The 17,419-nt window shown below is 43.8% G+C and overlaps 1 protein-coding gene across 1 annotated transcript in view; it reads left to right on the forward strand.

Annotated features, from left to right (window-relative positions):
• The window catches only part of LOC102789254 (USP6 N-terminal-like protein), a 33,214-nt gene extending 17,758 nt beyond the window's left edge, over nt 1-15,456 (forward strand). The window contains exons 3-14 of the mRNA XM_087842199.1: nt 1,304-1,389; nt 1,482-1,521; nt 1,606-1,686; nt 4,580-4,687; nt 5,230-5,339; nt 6,924-6,972; nt 8,976-9,096; nt 9,332-9,426; nt 9,520-9,585; nt 11,800-11,899; nt 12,470-12,622; nt 12,727-15,456. Coding sequence (XP_087698325.1) covers nt 1,304-1,389; nt 1,482-1,521; nt 1,606-1,686; nt 4,580-4,687; nt 5,230-5,339; nt 6,924-6,972; nt 8,976-9,096; nt 9,332-9,426; nt 9,520-9,585; nt 11,800-11,899; nt 12,470-12,622; nt 12,727-13,421 — 1,704 coding nt within the window. The 3' untranslated portion in view covers nt 13,422-15,456. The remainder of the gene's footprint in view (nt 1-1,303; nt 1,390-1,481; nt 1,522-1,605; nt 1,687-4,579; nt 4,688-5,229; nt 5,340-6,923; nt 6,973-8,975; nt 9,097-9,331; nt 9,427-9,519; nt 9,586-11,799; nt 11,900-12,469; nt 12,623-12,726) is intronic.
• Nucleotides 15,457-17,419: the final 1,963 nt, after the last annotated feature.

Consider the following 17,419-nt stretch of genomic DNA (forward strand, 5'->3'; position numbering starts at 1 on the left):
GAACGTAGCCAAACTTACAGTACAGCAGAGTCACGCTGCTAGGATCAAAGATTTATGTAAATTTGACAAACTGAACGCGTTCTGTACTGTACAGCAGACACGGCACGAGATTGATTACAATGGTCTACAGCCAATCAGGACGCAGAACACAATGTGTTGTTTAAAAAAAAAAAAGGATGCAAAATTGCACCAAAAAAATCAGCGAAACAGCGAAAGGTGAACTGCGTTATAGCGAGGGAGCACTGTATATCAAAGCTTTCTGGACTCAAACTATGATTTTTTTTAAGGCAGAAGTGATGATTTCTGGATGAGAGGGTGCAATCAGTTAGCGTCACGTCAGCCTAAGCCGACTGACTGTTTTTGGAGACAGCCTGAAGTGGACCCAAGAGGAACTGTAGTTTCTGGTACCTCTACAGTACTTCAGCTTATCAACCCCAGACCTTACTGCTAGGTCTGTAATACCTGTAATAATAATAACTGTAGCATTAAAGAGGAAGAGGAGCATCACAATATGCCCCTGCCACACACACACACACCAAATGAATAAATAAATTGTGAAGATACTAACGACAAACACGATTGTGTGCAAAGGTTTGTGTATGGACCGAGATAGAAGATACATGGGGACCTGATCTGGACTTCTTTTGGCACAGCACTCGCAAGTCCTGCATCCAGGCCAGGCACAGGCCAAAAGCAATGAGGCAGGCTTTACATGGGTTATGTAAAAGTGTTATAGGGCGATCGTGGCTCAAGAGTTGGGAGTTCGTCTTGTAATCGGAAGGTTGCCTGTTTGAGCCTCGGCTTGGACAGTCTCGGTCGTTGTGTCCTTGGGCAAGACACTTCACCCGTTGCCTACTGGTGGTGGTCAGAGGGCCCCGGTGGCGCCAGTGTCCGGCAGCCTCGCCTCTGTCAGTGCGCCCCAGGGTGGCTGTGGCTACAATGTAGCTGCCATCACCAGTGTGTGGATGTGTGGGTGACTGGGTGGATGACTGGTTGTGTAAAGCGCTTTGGGTTCCTTAGGGACTAGAAAAGCGCTGTACAAATACAGGCCATTTACCATTTATCTGGGCCAGATGCAGGCCAGATGTAGAACTGACCCATGTAAGGAGTACCTATATCCATACTGTAGGACCTTGGGCTCATCAGGAGTCTTTAAACTCCATTTTGGGGCCTTTGTAGTTCCTTTAGGGCAGTTGCGCTTCAGCTCAATAAGATCCTTTTGTTTATGTAAGTAATTGTACACATGTGCGTATCTATTTGTCTAGACTGTAGTTTGTAAGTTTATACCTGTTACTGTTTCCAGGGCAGGCAGGGCGGGGTGGAGATCTACCCCTGGGAGGATGCTGATTACAGCATCTACAAAGTCATCGACCGTTTCGGCTTCATGCAGTAAGTCTGTGTTCAGAGTAAAGTCGTGCCGGTTGGTGCCACTCTGCCCTGTTTTGTAGCCTCTCATCATTTGTTTCTCTTCATTCTTCCAGTGAAGATGAGCTGCCGGCACCAACTGCACATGAAGAGAAGGTAAAGAGGCAAATGTCACATTTCTTTCAGGACAAATGCATGCAGTAGGATGTTTTTGTTCACCAGCTTCTTTTACTTTCATAGCTGAAGCAGCAGGAGATCGAGAGAGCAGAGAAATGGCTGAAGATGGTGAAGAAGTGGGATAAATACAAGAACAGTGACAGGGTGAGTAACAGCTCGCAGATTTAGAATGACTTGATTGCTGACAAACATGTAAGATTGCAGCTGGTTTCTCTGATGTCAGCAAGTTTTGTAACACAGATTGAATCACAGCAAGTGTCAGCGTTGAGTCCAGAACATATTCATATTCAGCTCAAATGAACTCCCTCATTAATAATTCTGAATCAAAGCTTCTCACCAGAATGTAAATCACACTAGGAGAGGAAAAAACCTACAATCTTCTCTCCGTCTTGATAATGATGTCCTCATACAAGCTTAAGTGTCCCCATAAGTCTCACGAGCAGTCATTAGCAATAACAATTTAGCTGAAAAAATGATGAAATCAGATTTCTTATATGCTAATTTCATGTTTCCATTATACTTTTTAAAAATGTATTAAAAATCCCGTTATACAACGCAGAGGTTGGGTTCTGACACTCTGCAGCTCTGGGTTAGTTTCTCTGGTTTTGCACCGACACGCTTCCTCACTAAGACGATGTGCGTCTTTGTAAAGGTGGAAAATTAGCTTGACTGGTTCCGACCCTCTGGAAAAACACCTACATTAGTGAGAGAGTTGCTGCTATGCTTATTGATCGTTGTTACTGTGGCTGGAAAATCAATAGACTCAACCAGAGCAGCTGAGTGTGCATCCACCGTTAGCTTGGTCTCCACTAGTGTCAGTAAATCATCCAACCGCTTCCAGTAGGCTGGAGCCTGTCCCAGCTGTCATAGGGAGAGAGGCGGGGTACACCCTGGACAGGTCACCAGTCTGTCGCAGGGCTGACACACAGAGGCTGTATCCCAATTCAGGGTCTGCAGCCTTAAAGGCCGCATTTTAAGGCCGATTACGTCACAGCGACACGACGAGGGCTGTCCCAATTTGAAGGCTGCTCGAAATGCGGCCCTCAAATGCGTCCTTCATTTCCCTGAATCTTAAGGACGTGGCGGTGTAGACTTCGTGGCCCAACATATCCCAGAATGCATAGCGCAGTGGTGGGTGTGGATAATTTTGCCGAAAAAAAAACGGCGGATGAGGGGCGCCTGAAGAGTAAACTTTAAGTAAGTACTGAATATTATGTCACTTATTTATGTGCAAATGTTTAATAACGAAGAACATTAAAACATTCCTGTTGGCCACATGTCGGCAAAGTTATGTGACATTAGTGACGTTTGTACTAACTTGGTTTTAAAGCCTTTACTTTAAAATATACGCCGTTCAATAGCTGAGCTTAATCAGAGAATGATCAAAGCTCATGTAGAAACAAACAAACAAATGAACAAAAGATTTTCTCCTTCATTTCTGTCAAACAAAGCTGTATGAAACGTTTCCAGCTGTTAGTATCATGGTTGCTAGGCAACCTGGGCAGCGCAACGGAGGCTAGACCGTCCCATTTTACAAGCCTCGCACTTCCGGCCTTAGCGGTCTTTGAGTACGCGGCCCTTGGGGATTGTTGAGGCTGCGTACTTTAAGGCTGCAGACCCTGAATTGGGATACAGCCAGAGACAGACAACCATTCACGCTCACATTCACACCTAGTGGCAATTTGGATTAATCAATTAACCTATCCCCACAAACTGCATGTCTTTGGATGGTGGGAGGAAGCCGGAGTACCCAGAGGGAACCCACGCAAACACAGGGAGAACATATCCCGGCCTGATTGTGGAATTGAACTCAGGACTTGTGTGGCAACAGTGCTCACCACCGTGCTGCCTAAATCATTCATAAATGATAAATCTCTGTGTTATTCTAAGGTCTTTACCATAAAATATAAACTTTTCAGTAACTGTTTTGGTATTTGGTGCTATATAAATAAATCAAACTGAGTTCAGTTCAGTTTGATCCATCATTGAGCATTTCTGTCATCTGTCTTTGTTAAAAACATGAAACATTATCGTGCTCGAAACATGAATTTGAGCTCTTTGTTAGCCTAACGCTCTCTTTTAAAGTCGTCATTGAGCTCGTTCTAGTTGGGAGTTGTAACTGTAAACACCAGTCCTTTTCCAAATGACTGAATAAATAATACAATATGCACAGGTCCACCTGACTGAAGCTGGTGACTGTAGTCTCTGTTCTGCTCTGCAGCTGTGCTGAACTCTGTGTAGTGGCAGCAGATCTCTGGCTGCTGTGGATTCTGGTTCAAAGAGCCACCAGTTTACAGCAGATCCCTGAAGCAGAACAAGCACCAGCTGAAGTCTACAGAGGCAGCACATTAGTGTATAAGGAGCAGAGTTGGTTAGCAGTGACTGAACAAAATCAGGGCTGGGAGGCTGCAGGAGTAAATATCATGTTGCTGTCTCGGAAAGATGGAAAAATAATAATAAATCTTTTAAAAAATATAGTTGTGCAACCTGCCTAAGTAAAAAAAAAACCCAGAGTAATCAGAAAATTGTAAAAATCTGTAGCTTTGTTGTAAATGTAGGTGGGATTTTAAATCAGATCTCTGTAATAATCCCAGTTCTCATGCGGCACCTCTGCAACGCTTCATCTAAACTGGCCATGAACGTGAGGATAGACATGTAGAGTGCTTTATGAATGTGTGGCTAACATGTGACTTGTAGTCTAAAGCACTTTGAGTGGTCAGTAAGCTGAGAAAAGTACATCAAATGCATACACAGCAATGAGAGCAAGCAAGGTGGATGAACTGATGAGTGGAGGTACTTGGGGTAGAAGTAGAAGCCAACCAAGTTAACAGAAACTGTACAGACAGATACTTACAAACCTGCTTCGAGTGCTCACGGAAAATGTTTTCAAACGTTTGGTTTTACTGTGAACGGGGTCGTAGGCGATCAGTAGGTGGTTTAACTTTCTGATGATTCAGTCTTTGTAGCTTCTGTTCTCTAAACTTTGTGGCGTTTTATTCACCCGGTGTTTATGATTCCCTCTGCTCTCTGCTGTCAGATGGTAAAACGAGTATACAAAGGCATCCCCCTGCAGCTCCGAGGCCGGGCCTGGGCACTGATGCTGGACGTGGACAGGGCCAAGAAGGAGAACGAGGGCAAATATGAGGTATTTATTCACGTCTGAAGTGAGTCTCTGTGAAAATCTGTTCCGAGCATAAAAATAAGTTGGACGTATAAAAGCTGAGAGAAAAACTGTTATAAACTGTAGCTATGTTGTAAATGTTACAAGTCTAATGTAATAAAGTAAAAGTATAAAAGTAGCATGTTTTTAAAAAAGTTCAACAAGTTACAACAAAAGTGCAACAAAGTCAAAAACGTGCTTCAGTGAATGTACTTTTAATCAAATTCAGTATGTTGCAGAAGCTATGAAACATCAAAGCTGACAGTCTCATCACCTGGCAGACTGATCTTAACTGACACATATTTGTAAAGGATAAGATAACATTCATAGATGCAATCACATTTTCTCTGACAGACGAGATGTTTCAGAAAACTGATGACACACATAAACAGTTAGTATAATCAATAATAGATTCATTCTGACTGAATTTACATTATATATTCCCTGATATGTAAAACTGACATATTTGTCTTTCAGCACAGGTACCTCCACATGTCCTTGTTGACTTTTGTCTGATTTTCCCTCAGAAAATGAAGGAGCAGGCCAGACTGTGCTCCTCTGAGATCAAACAGATCGACTTGGACATCAACAGGACATTTCGAAACCACATCATGTTCATGGATCGCTTTGGAGTCAAGTAAGTTTCACTGCTGAGTCGGATTTTGCAGCTGAAATGGATTTCAGACGGATAAACGGCTCAGACTTTCTGTTCTCAAAGGATGTTTATAACCGCCAAGCTCAGTGGTGGGATCCACAGTTACAGAGACATACTTTACTTTAGTATTATAGTATTCCAGTATTGGGATACTGGAATACTCCTTATTCACGGTGGGAATGAGAATCAGCACCTCCAAATCTGAGGCCATGGTGGAGTGCCCACTCCGGGTCAGGGACGAGTTTCTGCCCCAAGTGGAGGAGCTCAAGTATCTCGGGGTCTTGTTCACAAGTGACGAGAGAAGGGGGCGGGACATCGACAGATGGATTGGTGCTGTGGCCGCAGTGATGCGGATGCTGTACTGGTCTGTTGTGGTGAAGAGAGAGCTGAGTGTAAAAGCGAAGCTCTCAATTTACCGGTCGATCTACGTCCCTACCCTCACCTATGGTCACGAGCTGTGGATACAAGCAGCAGAAATGTGGCTGGACTCTCCCTTTTAGATAGAGTAAGAAGTTCAGGGGTGCGTGAGGGGCTCAGAGTAGAGCTGCTGCTTCACCACATGGAAAGCAGCAGGTTGAGGTGGTTCGGGCATCTGACAAGGATGCCTCCTGGGCGCCTCCTGGGTGAGGTGTTCTGGGCATGTCCCACCATGAGGAGGCCCTGGGGCAGACCCAGGACATGCTGGAGAGATTATATCTCTCGGCTGGCCTGGGAACGCCTTGGTGTTCTCCCGGATAAGCTGGAGGAGGTGGCTGGGGAGAGGGAGGTCTGGGTTTCTCTGTTTACTCTGCTGCCTCCATGACCCGGCCCCGGATAAGCGGAAGAAGATGGATGGATATTTTAAATAAAAATCCAAATAGGTTTATGAGTTTTCTTACTTCTGAAAGGAACCAGCAGTTGTGGTTTGACTGCAGTGTAGGCTGGATTCAGAGTAGGCTGAGCACTGAAATCCCTGCGTCCAGGTTCCTGTCAGAGGGGAAAACCTGAGACAAGACTAATTAAGGTTGTTGTAGAAGGACATCGATGCGCATGGCTTGGATGTCCACATACTTTGGGTCATGTAGTGTGTGTTACATATCATTTTCCAGGTTGTAACTGTTACCATATTCAAACAGATTTTAAAAAAATCAGCGTCTGCAGCAGAGAGACCTCAGGGTGAACTTGGACTGAGTGTGAGAGAGAGGTGGGCAGGCTGAGCTCTGGATGGCGTGGGTTTATGTGTAACCTGATCCTGTCACAGAGTGATGTCAGTGTAATGGTCCACAGGCCTGTTCAGAAGCTGGAGAACATTTCAGTATCTAACCGATGTTCAGGATACAAAAATGATTTTTAAAGAGCAGAGACGGGGCTGTAGTCTCGCTGTATTACTGTTATTTTGTCCTTTCCTCTCACTTCTGGTTTGTATGTATGTGTCCAGCACACTGTTTGCTGTGGGGTTTGCTTACAGCTTCACATACACTGTCAGGATTCATGACACTCATTTTTTCATTTCCTCTCCTTCTCACTCCCTTCCTTGTTTCCTTTTGTTGTTTCTTCTCCTTTCCTTCCTGTTTCTTTGATTTACAGGCAGCAGGCTCTCTTTCATGTCCTCTCTGCATATTCGGTCTACAACACAGTAAGTAGCTGATTTCTCTAAATTACATGAAACATTAAAACACCAGCAACTCAAGTGAACTGATAAAAATCTGCAGTCACGTCTAAATTTTCTTTTCGTGGGCAGAGACTTCATTTTCCACTGTGGTTTCTTGTCCCCCCCCCCCCACACACCCCACACACACACACACCCCACACACACACAGTACTGCATGCTTTTGACATGATATTCATTGAGTGCTTTAAGTGGGCAGCAGCTGATACAGCACTGATGGTTGTCTTACTGAGCTGCTTTTATTATTTGCAGAAACGGGGTTTTTACTAGACGTGAAACATGTGGATTGCAAAAATTGCTGAAGCTGCAGCACTCACAGAATAGTGTTGCAATGTACTATGTCAAATACAGTTGCCCACACCAAACAAACATATTTGCAATATACTATTAAGACCATCACCATTGCTTCTTCTGTGCATATGAATAAAATCATGTAGCATTGTGCTTGCTGCAGCTGGGGTCCTTCTCTCATGTTCTCCTAGTGCCTGTGTGGGTCCTCGTCCACAGCCACAGACGTGCATCTTAAAGTTTTAGGAGTGCATACAAGTTTGCATGGCTGTCTGTCTTTCATTGTTGATCCTGCGATGGCCTTTGCCCAGGGTGCACCCTGCCTCTCACCTTGCTAAGATAGACTCCGCTCCCCTCAGTGAAGCTCCGTGCTTTTGTTTTTTGCTTTGCATGATTAACATTTCAAAATAAGAATGACTAAGTAATTGAAAATTTGTCCACGTTTAATATATTCTGGGTTTTTTAATTCGTTTTGATCATGGCCCATCTGCTTTGTTCCTTCTGACTATTAAGGCACTATAGACAGTGTTGGGAAGGTTACTTTTAAAATGTATTCCATTACAGATTACAGATTACTTGCCCCAAAATGTATTCTGTAACGTATTCCGTTACGTTACTCAATGAGAGTAACGTATTCTGAATACTTTGGATTACTTAATATATTATCATGCTGTTTACAACTACATGAATGTACTATTGCTGTGATTTATTACTGTTACTGAAGGTCCGCGGCTCCGAACCGTAGTAAAGGGACCTCTGGCTAATACGGTGGGTTCTGTGTCGGCTCGTAGCCGAAAACTAGCTTTACTTTGTTGTCTGGGTCAACTTTGCTAGCAGAGACAGAGAGAGGCGTTGAAAGGCTGCTCCAACAGAACTTATTGTTTTTGGAGGAAAACACGAACACGGTGTACAGTCGAGTCTTAATAGCTTACTTACAACTGGGCTCGTCAGGCTCTCTTCTTGGCTGCAGTGGTTATTATTATATTTACATGCTTCCAGCTCCCGTTTTTGCTCGATGACAGCTCGTACTTTTCCTTTTTCTCCCTCCCTCGCTCACAGACACATAACGTGTATGGCAGTCCATTCTCCCTGCAGCACGGACTACACTGCCCATGATGCTACATTCTTTAGAGCTATACCGGTAGCATTCTGCCTGTTAGCTTAGCACAACAACAACAAAAAGGCCTCTCTCACCCAGGAAACACAGAGAGAGAGAGCGTCACCCTGTAACCATGGCAACCATAACGCTGCCACCTGGAGCAACAGAACGTAGCTGTCAAACAAAACCCAAACAGTCCTGACCCGCCACAATATGAAACAGGGAAGTACCGCCGTGTAATCCATTTATTTCAACAAAGTAACTGTATTCTAAATACCACCTTTTTAAACGGTAACTGTAACGGAATACAGTTACTCATATTTTGTATTTTAAATACGTAACGGCGGTACATGTATTCCGTTACTCCCCAACACTGACTATAGAATATACAAATACAACAATAACACTACTGCTGATAATAATAAAACTAGTATCCGTGGCGGAGGATGGTCCCACAGGATGATGACAAAAAGTGAATAATTGTTTGATAGTCTTGTGTTAACTTGTGTTAACCTAGTGTCAGTTACAGTTACCACAACAGCGGAAAGCTCATTATTGGGGTCTTTTTGCACGTTTCCTGCAGGAGGTGAGCTACTGCCAGGGCATGAGTCAGATTGCCGCCCTGCTGCTCATGTACATGAATGAGGAAGACGCTTTCTGGGCCCTGTCACAGCTGCTCACCAACCAGAAACACGCCATGCATGGTGAGACATCCCATTCGTCTGAACATTAACAGCAAACGTGTTCTCTGCATGTCTGTGAGATACGATGAAGCTAAACACTGAAATCGTTTTCCTGCAGCTGCACCAACCGTGCAGATGGCAGTCTTTGGCTCTGCGGGTGGTGGAACTGATTACAAACTGTACTGCTTGTCAGATTTGGTTTGGACTGACATGAAATTAGATTAAAAAGTTCTCGCTTCCCTTCTGTCCTGTTAAGGCTTTTTTGTTCCAGGCTTTCCAAAACTTCAGAGATTCCAGGCACATCATGATCAGATTATTTCCAAGCTCGTTCCCAAACTGAAGAAACATCTGGTGAGATCAGTTTTTTCTGTTTTTGAAAAACTTGGAGTAACGCTCTAGCAAGCAGGATACGTGCTAATTCTGACTCGTGTTCTCTATTTCAAGGACAAGGAGCAGATGTCTGCAGGCATTTACAGCACCAAATGGTTCCTGCAGTGTTTCATTGACAGGGTGAGTCCTTATCTTGGGGTAAAGGAGTAAGATCATCTTTTTCTGCCTGTTAAACGTTGAATAAAAGGTCATCTGATTATTTTCTCACTGTGTGAAGAGGTTGCTTTCCCCTCTTCTTGTTTTATGTCATATCATTTTCATGTATCTTCTCTATTTTGCTTGGGAAGTTTTAAAGCAGTTCAATTCAATTTCGCTATAGTGCCAGTTCACAACAACAGTCAACACACAGTGCTTAATATTATAAGGTGGAACCCTGCATCAGAGCCTGAAACATACTAAACTAAAGCGAATAAAAATCTGAAAACCTCCTACGATCTTGCACCTGCAACAGTGGAGAAAAAGAACTCCCTCCCAACAGGAAGCTATCACCTACAGACTCTGGCAGCGCCTGCTGTGATTGGTTGGGGTGTGAGGGAAAGGAAATGAAAGAATACAGAGAAGAAAAAGTGTTCAGCAGCTCAGGCTGCTGAACACTTTTTCTTCCTGTTCCTTTTTCTTCCTGTTCCTTTTTCTTCCTGTTTCTTCCTGTTAAAAGGGAGTTTTTCCTTCCCACTGTCGCCAAAGTGCTTGCTCATAGGGGGTCATATGATTGTTGGGTTTTTCTCTGTATCTATGAAGCGCCTTGAGGCGACTTTTGTTGTGATTTGGCGCTATATAAATAAAATTGAATTGAATTGAGCGCGTGGCAGCATAACGAGTCACCTGATCCAGCCGACACTACAAGCTTTATCAGAAAGGAACGTTTTAATCCTGACCTTCAAAGAAAAGATGCTTCATGTCTCCTAAACTGAGAGCTGGTTCTGGAGGAACCTGGTATCTCAATGCTCTGAATGATAATTATTATTCATTAAATAGCCAGATTACACATATGCTGCTCGTTACAATGTGAATTTATGAATTTAGCCAACTGCGTGTTTAATAAAACTGGAAAGTTAAGCCTGTGTAAATATAGCAGTTAGCATTAGCAGATGCTAATCTCTGTAACATAAAAACACTGAATCCGGTCGTTAAGTGATGACGTGACGAATCCTACTTCCGGGCCTAAAGTAGTCTGCGTTTAATATGGCTTTTGTGTTGTTAACATGTTTAATGTTTTGTATTTTCTTCTATTTAATCTCAAAAAGCTCCTAAAACAGTCAGTGATCACTGTTGACCTCCCTCGGCTTTTATTACCGCTAATCATTTATTTAAGCTCAGTTTTTAAAACCTTAGGATGTAACTACAGCCCAGCCCATGCAGCAGTATATGAACGACTAACCTCGTGTTGTGGATGGATTATCTCAGTTGTTCTCCTGGCTGAAGTTTGGTCCTTTTACAGCATCCTGCCATGCGATTACATTTGTTCCTGACCACCGAGAACACTCGTGTTAACTTTTATCGAGTGGAAAAAAAGTTAGCTTGTTTATATTATGCTAACATAGCTGTGTCGCTAGCGGTCACGTAGCACATCATTATATACCAGCTAGCCAAACTTCAGTAACCCTACAAATGTCACTGCTGTTAAGTTTTCTGTCTTCATTTATGTTGGAAGTGATAACAGAGCTGTACGTTTTAATTTGTTTCCAAAACCCCGAAGTCAGGACATGCTATATTTTATTTAGATAGAAGCTAGCGGGCTAACTTCCTGCTAACTTCTAACTCCGTTAAATGTCATAAATTCTGTTTTCATGGATGCCTGGATGTTAAACTCAATTGTTACACCTGGTAGAGCAGAACACTGATCATTTTATTAAAGATGAAAGACTTTAGACAGTTTTTCAACTCTCAGTAATGCCATAGTGATCGTTTGGTATATGGACCTGCAGTGGAGTTTAGGCCCAGACACAGCTAGTGACGTCAGACTTTACATCAGACTTTACAACCGGATCGTCTTTCACACACAGTTATACTGTACATGATTTCAGCAGAGCTCGGGTACATCGCATTAGAAGAGAGCATTAAGACCTGTCAGCCTAAACTGTTATTAGCCTTCTACTTGCATGCCCACAATCCTGTGGTAGTGGTCTGGCAGCGTTTGGCTGTTGTCAGCACTTCTCCATCCCGCTGAGTTGCCGGGCTCAGAGGGGCCTCGGGGCCTCTGAGGTCTGAGAAGGAACCAAACAAACTTCCTGACTCCAGCCAGCAGGAGAACAGCACATACATGAACCCACTGGCACAAACAAATCCAGCTAAGCTGCAGTGATTCTCTAACTTTTTGTGTTTGTGATCCGGCAGACACCGTTCACCCTAACGCTCCGCCTGTGGGACATTTTCATCCTGGAGGGAGAGCGGCTCCTCACCGCCATGTCTTACACTATCCTCAAGATACACAAGAGTAAGGAGATGATGAATGGGTCGCCACGAAACAATAAATCACTCTCTGCTCAGCTTCCCCTTCTACACAACAACCACATTGTGTTAACTTTAGCCTCTTATTAACCTCCTGAGATCGAGTGATTTTGAAGTTTTCCAGTTTTTGTTTGCTTTCCTAAAGTCTGCAAAAGTGAAACTTGGCAAGGCCACGCTTTGCAATTTAAGTACTACTTACTGGTGTCTGGTCTCGAGACATCTTTATGATTTTTGCATAAATGTCTGTATACTTGTGTGATTCAGGGTTTCTGTGTTCGTGTGGATATCTACAAGTGTACAGATGTTTACAGTCGTTTAAATCTCATTTGTAGCAAACAGGTTATTATTGCAGAAAATAGAAGATGTTATATAAATATAAATAATTAATATGCTCATTACAAAATCATATGTGAGATTACAGAACTCAGTTTACACATTTTTTATTGTCAGTTTTTTAAAATAGGGGTTAAATGTCATCTGAATACAGCTCCAGTACAAGACAGATGAGACGTGACTGCACACGTTTCTGTGAGTTTAACATCTGCTTTGTGAACAGAGCGCCTCTTGAAGATGTCTCTGGAGGAGCTGAGAGAGTTCCTGCAGGAGCGCATCGCTCAGACTTTTTTCTACAGCGACGACATGATCGTTGAGCAGCTTCAGGCCTCCATGGCTGAGCTGCGAAAGATGAAGCTGGATCTCCCGCCTCCAGGTACGCGGCTGTCCTTTTAGGAGTCTCCAGTACTCCAGTACATTATTCGGTGTCAATAATGTGCACTTAAGGAAAATAAACAGTTCTTAATGGCTCGTTTTTAGGGAAGCCTGAGGAGCTGCCCCGTAAGCCGCTGGGCCAAGAGCTACCCGTGCTGCTGAGTCCAGTGCGGCCCTCTGAAGGGAAGCCAACGTCAGCTAGCGGGTTCCCCAAAGCCGGCCTGTGCCTCCGCATCATCCCCCACCAGCCAGACTCCATATCCCCAGACCAGAGTCCCTCCAAGGACCTTGTGAATCTTGAAGGTGTGGACAAAGAGGAGACTCCGTTGCCTTCCCCAGATCCCGTCATCATCCACAGCCAAGCCCCACTCACCCCTGACAGCTCCCCACTAGCAGGGCCTCCGCCTTACCAACCCCCATGGAGTCAAACTGTGGTTGCAGCAGATCAGGCGTCACCACGGTCCGACCCGGAGAGGGTTGGAATAGAAGCTGACACAGATGTCCCGGTAGGACCTCCCTCACCTTCAGAAATAACCAGCGCCACGCACTCGGCCTCTACTAACGACCTCACTGCAGATGCGCGTTCGGCCGTCACCGGTCAGTTCTGCTGCAAAGTCCCGCGGACTCTTTCGGCGCCCGTGTCTCAGGTAGCCTCGCCGGCGTTGGGCACGGCCCAGTCTGAGAGTCCGCCTGCAGCAGAGAGGCTGCAGCTGCCGGAGCAGGCCTCAGCTCTGAGCAGGGACGCGAACCTGGACTCGAGTGCAGAATCAGAGGACACATCGGCTGCCGATGTTTCATGAGAAGAGCAGAAAAGTGTAGATCGCTAATTTATTTATGACGCTTTTACATGTAAAAAGGTTAAGTCTGTGATTAATGTTCTGGTGTGATTTATTAGTCAGATTTACAGTGTTAAGCAACAGTTGCTTCAAAATGTGCTTTCAGTTTCGGGACCAGTATTTATAAAAGTTTTGTATTTGCCAATTTTCAAACGGACTTTCTAAAGACTTTTGGCTACAAGAAGCTGTTTCCTCCTTCGGACTTTTCAGCCCTTTTTCATGTTGGGTAACATTTTAACTGGTAGATTTTTGCCCTTTATGTGGCTGAAAGTTCCAGATGTAGGTTACAAAGACAATATGTCGACATAGTGAAAGGCAGATGGGTTTGTTTGGTCCTGAAGCAGTGAGCAGGACGATGTATGTGCTGTTCTGTTAGATCCAGTGTGACAGTATCCAGTTGTGGGAGAAGTAAAGGACATGCTAGCTAGCTGTCATGGCTTTTAAATGTCTTAATTAGAAGATGTCTGTCTTAATACAACCCTCACATGCTTTGCTGAATAAGCAAATGGCCCAAGCCATTTATAAGCCTTAAATGGCTTGAGCCTGTAACTGATGAGAAATATATCAGCATATTCTGAGAGGATCAGCTGAGAACTTTTGTCAGATTTAATTGATTTTCAGTTCAGTTCTTTTCTCCAGTCGAGCAGAAGCTTCAGTAGTTTGGGTTTTGTTTGTGGGCACCAATCTTTCCACTTTAACCGAACATTAAAAAACATCAGAGTACCTGCTAAAATCGCTGATCTGTGGAAAACACGTCACGTCATCGTTCCAACTTTGGGCACAAAGCATTTTTGCCCAGAATGGACTGATTCTTATAGAGCGCTTTCTACTCTCCCGGAGTCCTCAAAGCGCTCTATACAACATTCACCCAATCACACCCATTCTCACACTTTATCTATATTCAGTGCTTTCTAAGTACATTCACACTCCGATGGACGCATCGGAGAGCAAGTTGGGGTTAGTATCTTGCCCAAGGATACTTGACATGCAGACTGGAGGAGCCAGGGATCGAACCACCAACCTTCCGATCAGTAGGCGACCTGCTCTACCTCCTGAGCAACAGCCACCCCCAATCATACTGACTGACTAAAACTGCCGTCGCCTGCTTTAATCAAGACATCATATTCTAGGTCTGGATTGGCGGGAAAGTCATTTCCAAGAACTCCAAGTCTGAAGCATCATCCTTTACAACAGACGAAACATGTTTGTAGTTTTTTAACTTTTTGTCTGTTCAGTCTAGGCCTTTGTAAAGTGTTTGCTAGGAGAGTTACAGGTTTATTTTTTGTAATAACGTCTCGATGCCTTATTTGGATTGGCTTCAGTTCTGCATTGGACCTCGTTGAACCTAACCTGACTCTACATCAGGAAACAGAAGCAGCTTCCTGGCGCTGTACTGATTGTGCAGATCTCTGACGTGGTGAGCAGGCTCACTGTTGCGATGATACGCACTGAAACCTGTTGAGCTCATTTCAAAGAAGTGCTTTTTTCTAGCTCTGTAATTTATTGTTTGTATCATCTCAGAAAAGGCATCTTGTGCGTTTCCTCCTTGAACGGTGAAAATACGCAAAACACGAATGTGTATGTATCAGATGATTTGAACATGTGTTTAATATTGTACAGTGCTGTAGAACCAGTAGGTATACACAGCTGGGACTAGTTTGTTCATCTGAAGGTAGAAAAACTTCAGTTGTGTTCTTAGAAATAATGAAACGCTGACATCTTGTGGTTAGTTTAGATTAAGAGTTTCTCTCCAGTTATAGACGAGCCAGGAAGGAGAGAACTGTTCTAGAAAGGTCTTCATTTTTTCCAAATAAATCTAGTCATATTTTACAATGTAATGCCATTGTTTTGATGTAAATATGTTTTATGGTATTTGACTATATTTACATCCTAAAAATCCTCCAGGGTTGGAGAAATGATGTGCCAAAGTCCAGTAGCTACAGTCCAACCAATTAGCTGATTGAAGCCTTGGAGGTGAAACAATAAACTTTAATTTTGATTTTCTTTGTCTTCCTTGACTCTTGCAAAGTAAAAATCATGTCGGGGAAATGGTAGATTATGGGTTCGAGGTCTAAGATGTTTTTAAACTGAAAGGGACAGAACGAGGCAACGATATGACCGATGTGGTCGTGCTGGGTAAAGACCAGCAGGAGAATTCAAACATGTCTTATTAAACCTAAAGAAAATAACTACTATTCAAAAGAGATTCTTCGCCTGCGCGTTACCCCGGTAACACGGTCGGCAACCTAACATCAGTGTGTCGAGTCATACTAACATACAGTTAACATACAATAAATACACACAGCATACAAATAAATGTTAATATTGGACACTAACACTGTTTTTATTTTGTCTTTGTCTGCGGGGACTTTTACAGTAAGGCAAGCAGAGACAATAAAGCAGTAAATGTGCTGTTTTTATACATCGTGCTTCTCTACTGTACCTGAGCACTCAAAGCCTCTTTAAAGACAGAAAGAAAGAGAAACCTTTATAGTTGCACACGTGGGAAATTTTTGGTCACAGCAGGAAGTACAAGAGAGAAAAAACAATAGAATAAGATAAACAGAATAACATACTACACAAAACGGAAAGAACACCATATACCAGGGGTAGGCAACTCCAGGCCTCGAGTGCTGGTGTCCTGGAGGTTTTAGATGTGTCCATGATCCATCACAGCTGATTTAAATGGCTAAATGACTCCTCAGCATTTCTTAAAGTTCTCCAGAGGCCTGATAATGAACTAATCATTTGATTCAGGTGTGTTACCCAGGGTGCGATCTAAAACCTGCAGGACACTGGCACTCGAGGCCTGGAGTTGCCTACCCCTGCCATATACAATAGAAAAAGTACAAATAGAATAAAATACTTTGTTACACTGGGAAAATTGCTCTTAGTGCCATTGCAAAACAAGCAGACAGGGCGAGAGTTACAGTTGTGTGTGTCTGTCTGCACGTGTGTGGTCCTCTGCAGAGACCATGTTGTGGAGTCTGACAGCAGTAGGAAGGAAAGACCTGCGGAGTCTCTCCGTCCCACATTGTGGGTGCTGCAGCTGCCACTGAAGGAGCTGCTCAGTGATGTCAGAGTCTCCTGCATGGGCTGGGAGATGCTGACCAACAGCGAGGACAGCTTAGCCGCCATTCTCCTGTCACTCACCACCTCCACAGGGTCCAGAGAGCGTCCTAGAACAGAGCTGGCCCTCCAGCCTCTTCGTTCTCTTCCTGTCCCCTGCAAAGACGCTGCCGCCCCAGCAGACCACACCGTAAAAGATGGCTGAGGCCACCACAGAGTCATAGAAGGTCTTCAGGAGCAACAGGAACAACATACCTCATTCGCCTATTCAAACTAGCTCTTTTTTCTTGCGTCATATCTAACGTTCATGCTCCCATGGCGCATCAGAGACCAACTTGGTGTTATTCCCAGGATATTTGGCATGCAGACTGGAGCAGCCAGAGATTAAACCGCTAAACGTCCGACTGGTAGATGACCCGGTCTACTTCCTGAGTCATCCAAAGTAAGGTAAAGTGAAGGTTACTAATGTTAGGTTATTTAGGTTATTTTTGTGTGTGTCCTCTTAGACCTCAAAACAACATTTAATGCTACTGAACAAAATATTTAACTCAGACAGCAAAACTCTTCTATTGACTTATTCTGTGAAGGCAAATTACTCTGTGGCAAATCTTTGTACCTTGGTTATTGTTTGAAAGAAGGAGGGAAACAAGGCTCTGAAGTCTCACTGGCTGAGAGCTATGATGTGGGCTGGACTGGATAATTATTTTAAATTAAAAATAAATCCTGAATGGCAGAGGCCCACAAGAGATATTAAAGGCAATTCAATTCAATTTTATTTTATTTATACAGCACCAAATCACAACAGCCGCCTCAAGGTGCTTGACACCCTCTCTGCTTCTAAGATTAGGCTTCAACTTTCTGCTAGAGCATATCGTTAGGGCTGGATCAGGTCA

The sequence above is a fragment of the Neolamprologus brichardi genome, chromosome 1 (assembly GCF_056152115.1).
Source record: "Neolamprologus brichardi isolate AB-2024 chromosome 1, ASM5615211v1, whole genome shotgun sequence".
NCBI classification, from domain to species: Eukaryota; Metazoa; Chordata; class Actinopteri; order Cichliformes; family Cichlidae; genus Neolamprologus; species Neolamprologus brichardi.